The sequence below is a fragment of the Tupaia chinensis genome, unplaced genomic scaffold (genome assembly GCF_000334495.1).
Source record: "Tupaia chinensis unplaced genomic scaffold, TupChi_1.0 Scaffold138725_1, whole genome shotgun sequence".
NCBI lineage: Eukaryota > Metazoa > Chordata > Mammalia > Scandentia > Tupaiidae > Tupaia > Tupaia belangeri.
In genome coordinates, this window is record NW_006198617.1 from 1,073,006 (window position 1) to 1,077,802 (window position 4,797).

Below are 4,797 nucleotides of genomic sequence, written 5' to 3' on the forward strand. Positions count from 1 at the left end.
AAAAAAAAAAAAAAAAAAAAAAAGGAAAACCAAGACAGTTGGTGCCAGCAGATGGCATAGTGGTTAAGGCATTGGACTCCCACATGGCTGACTGCAGTTCGTGTCCCAGACCTAGAGGCTTAAAATTCATGCTGGGTGCGTGTGCGCACGTGTGTGTGTCCAAAATCCCAAGAGGAGAATGGAGGAAGAGAAGGGATTATGTCACGGTCACCCACCTGGGGGGTGCTTTCTTGCTTTCCATCTGTCTCCAGTGAGCACACATGCCCTATAGCAAAAATTCCCCACCCCCAGCAAAAAAAAAAAAACATAGAAAGGAAAGGAAAAGAAGAGCCAAGACAATCGTAAGGAAGGGTCCCAGCCGGGCCGGGCAGCCGTCGCGTGTCCTCTGTCACTAGGCATCATGCTGTGCTCAGGGAAGGGGTCGGCCCGTGCCTGTGTCCTCGGGCCCTGTGTGTCTAGTTTCTGCTTTTGAAAGACGGGGATCATGGCGCCTCCTCAGCTGCTGGGGACCAGACCAGGCACCCCTACAGTGCTTCAGCCCCAAGGGAGACAGGCCTGCCCCACTGGATCTGCCATTTGCCCCTGGCCCTTTGTCCCCAAGGACAAGAAGTATGCCAGTGACAAGTACAAAGACATCTACACGGAGCTGAGCATCGCCAAGGCCAAGGCCGACTGCGACATCAGCAGGTTGAAGGAGCAGCTGAAGGCGGCCACGGAGGCGCTGGGGGAGAAGCCCCCCGAGAACACCGCCGTGTCTGGATATGGTGAGGCCTTCACACCGTACCCGTGCGGTGCTCATAGCTTCGGGGGTTGGTTGTCCGCTGCCCCGTTACTTTGTTTAAACTTGTTTGTTCATATCACGAGTGACATGGGGTCTTAATACCATGATCTGGCTCCGGCCTGGCCAGCTCCTGGTCCTGGGCACTTGGGCATCTGTGACCCAAACCCATCAGGAGGCCGGGCAGGGGTGCGGCCTCATGAGCTGGCCAGAAATGCCTGTCTCACTCCAAGGGAGCCCACGTGCACAGAATACGCAGTATGACGCGGCCCAGTATTCGTTCTCTGTGTTTGGTGGGTGTTCTCCTTGTGAGAAAAGCAGCCGGGACAGAGGTGTTTGCCAGGTCTGGCCGCGGCCGCCTCTGCCCAGCCTGTCTGTTGCACACCACCCACCTGGCCTGCGCTGTGGGCCCAGGACCCGAGCCCCGGTCTCCACGTGGGCCCAACCGTACGCAGCCGCGCCCTGTGCTTGTGCCACCACGGCTGGGCCTGGGGTCTCCGAACTGTCCCAGTGTGGTGACAGGAAGTGGCGGGATCGGAGCAGTGAGCCGGCTGGGCTGTAGCAGAGTGGGGGTAGGGAGGAGGCCCAGGGGCCCAGGCCACAGCGAGTGGTCGTCGGCCGCTGGGAGCCCGGAGGGGTGGGTCCCCCCGGGCTCGGGTCGCCAAGGCCAAGGCCGACTGCGACATCAGCAGGTTGAAGGAGCAGCTGAAGGCGGCCACGGAGGCGCTGGGGGAGAAGCCCCCCGAGAACACCGCCGTGTCTGGATATGGTGAGGCCTTCACACCGTACCCGTGCGGTGCTCATAGCTTCGGGGGTTGGTTGTCCGCTGCCCCGTTACTTTGTTTAAACTTGTTTGTTCATATCACGAGTGACATGGGGTCTTAATACCATGATCTGGCTCCGGCCTGGCCAGCTCCTGGTCCTGGGCACTTGGGCATCTGTGACCCAAACCCATCAGGAGGCCGGGCAGGGGTGCGGCCTCATGAGCTGGCCAGAAATGCCTGTCTCACTCCAAGGGAGCCCACGTGCACAGAATACGCAGTATGACGCGGCCCAGTATTCGTTCTCTGTGTTTGGTGGGTGTTCTCCTTGTGAGAAAAGCAGCCGGGACAGAGGTGTTTGCCAGGTCTGGCCGCTGCCGCCTCTGCCCAGCCTGTCTGTTGCACACCATCAACCTGGCCTGCGCTGTGGGCCCAGGACCCGAGCCCCGGTCTCCACGTGGGCCCAACCGTACGCAGCCGCGCCCTGTGCTTGTGCCACCACGGCTGGGCCTGGGGTCTCCGAACTGTCCCAGTGTGGTGACAGGAAGTGGCGGGATCGGAGCAGTGAGCCGGCTGGGCTGTAGCAGAGTGGGGGTAGGGAGGAGGCCCAGGGGCCCAGGCCACAGCGAGTGGTCGTCGGCCGCTGGGAGCCCGGAGGTGTGTGTCCCCCTGGGCTCGGGCAGCGTGCGGGAAGCCCCGTGTGCACCGTGCGGGTCGGCCCAGCTCTGCTGGGTGATGGTGCCAGCTGGAAAGTCTGTCTGGTCCGCTACTCCCAGGGGCTTTCAGAAAAGCGTGCTAACGAGTCTGCTTGTCCCCTCAGATATCATGAAGTCTAAGAGCAACCCTGACTTCCTGAAGAAGGACAGGCCCTGTGTCCCCCGGCAGCTCAGGAACATCAGGTCCAAGGTGAGGCTGGGTGGAGCTCCACGGGGTACCGGAGGACGGGAGAGGAAAGGCGCCCGGCAGCTGGGCGTGGCCACTCCTGGTGGCTGCAGTGTCCCGCCGTCATGAAGCCACCTCCTGGCAGGGAGGGCAGGGCGTGCAGGGATGCAGCTGGCTGCCTGCCTAGCAGCCGGCCACACCCTGGACTATTCCTTGCATATTGGGCCCTCCCGCCCGCTGGCACTGCCCAGCTCCTCCGTGGCTGCGGTCCGTACCCGGCGCCCAGCGTCTGTCTGTGGGGGCTGGGGCAGCACGTTGCACCCAGGGTCGGTTGTGTGTGTCTCACTTTTGCTCTTTCCCGACAGTCCGTAATTGAGCAGGTCTCATGGGATAACTGAGGCGCCCGCTTCCCGGTCCCCTGTCACGTAGGTAAACCTCCTCTCACCCCGCCCCGCCGCGCGGGTTGGCTCTCTGCATGCACGCTCACCTCCGCGGCCGACGCCTGCACCGTCACTTTAATCCATCCTGCTGCAGCCGGCACACACAGGCCGACCGGGTTTCTTTAACTGTCTCAGGAGCTCATTGCCACTCTAACCTCTTCACACAGTTGCCCAGCTCGGTGGACAGGCCCCAGGGAGGTCCCAGAGCCAGGCGGGCAGGCTGCACACGGGGTGGTCTGTGCACTGAGCTGGCTCGCTCTGCCTTCTCCAGGGACACCCATCTTGTCCTCTCATGGGGGGGGGGTCCTTGACAGGCACCCCGACCCCTGACTAGCAGAGCCCATTGTTGCCAAGGACCCCGTCCACCTGGTGAAAAGGCCAACAGGAAGAGTCTCTGCGTGGGGACAGAGCCCTGCCCGCCCAGGCTCCAGGCCTCTTGCAGCCGCTGTGTACACTCAGTACTTGAGGAACGGATGACCCCTGGGCAGGATTGGGGACAGGTTCAGGAGGGCTAGTGACTGCCAGCAAGCCGGACCCAGCATCCACCGGACCTTTGTGTAAACAAAATGAAACAGAAGCTGCTGGCTGGCAGCCTCCCGAGGCCCTGCCCTAAAGAAATGGGTGGGTCCGAGCCCTGTGGAGAGCGTGTGGTCACCCCCAGCTCCGCTCCGCACTGGAAGCGCAGGGTGCAGGCAGCTGGGACACACCTCCCGGTGCGGCCTCGGCCAGCCAGGAACCGGCCGTCTGCAGCGCCCAGTCACTGATGCTCGAGTACGGCTTGGGCGTGAGTGGGAGTGTAGTGCGGGCTTTTTATTTACACGTGAGAAACAACTCAGCAGAAGCGTCTGGGCCCAGCTCGCGGTCTGCTCATCAGAGCTGCCTCCCCGGGGGCCACGTTCTTCCTGAAGGCTCTGAAGCCTGCTGTCAGGGTCTGGGCCTCTGGGCCATGCCACTTGGTGACAGTCTGGGCAGGCCTTCCAGGAAGCCACCCCGGCCATGTGCCAGAATCATTGCCACACGGATAGCCCGGGCTCCAGGGCCTGTGCAGAGGGACGTGCAGAAGGGTGGCCAGGCAGGGGCAGAGGGGACAGCTGTGAGCATCTGCGGGCAGGCTGTCAGGCCAGTCCTGCTCCCGGAGTGGGGCCGCAGCAGGTGGGCAGCAGCTCTGACGGCCCCCAGCATGGTATTTTCTTCTCTGTCCCTCCGCCATTGTTGATTGCTCGCTCTCTTTCTCCCGTGAGTCAAGAGACAGAACCCCCCCCCAAAGGATCTCGACATCATAGTTCACCTCCAAGCTCGGCCAGCCCCTGGTCACGGGCACGCATGTGCCCCGCACACTCGAGGTCTCTGGGTGCGAATTCGGAACCCTCTGTGGGGTCAGCTCACAGAGCGTCACGCCTTCCAGTCCCCCGTCCCAGCCTGATGTCTGGCGTGGCCGGGTCTCAGTGCAGGCAGGAGGCCTGGCAGGAGGGCGGACCCTGCAGGCATCCTCAGTGACACCGCACACGGCAGGCTGGGTGGGATCCTGGTCCCTGGCTGTGTTCTGACGATGCTCCCAGCCCCACAGGATGGGCCTGTGAAGTTGCTCAGAAGCCAGAGTTCTCGGCACTCTGGGGGTTGGTTTGTGTTTCATTTCCTTGAGAGGCACATGCACTCGCTGGTGAGAGAGAAAGGGAGAGTGAGCGAGCGCCCCCATGGGGCAGGGCCGCCGAAATCCCTTCTCCAGCTCTCCCTCGGGATTTTGCGCAAACGCACATGTTCAATGTGATTTTCAAGCCAAGTTCAGGACTGAAACCATGCAGTCGGCCCTGTGGGACGCAGCCACCCTAACCTGGCCCCCGGCCCCCGGCCCCCGGCCCCATGCACATCCTGGTGACTACAGACAGCCCCTCAATGGGCCTGCACACCACGGCCTGTCACAGGGCTCTCCGGGAGC

The 4,797-nt window shown here is 62.4% G+C and overlaps 1 protein-coding gene across 1 annotated transcript in view; it reads left to right on the forward strand.

The window, feature by feature from the left end:
• The window catches only part of MPRIP (myosin phosphatase Rho interacting protein), a gene marked incomplete in the record, with an annotated part of 119,496 nt that overhangs the window by 103,573 nt on the left and 11,126 nt on the right, over window positions 1–4,797 (forward strand). Inside the window, 2 exon segments of the mRNA XM_027765588.1 lie at window positions 602–764; window positions 2,360–2,445. Coding sequence (XP_027621389.1) covers window positions 602–764; window positions 2,360–2,445 — 249 coding nt within the window.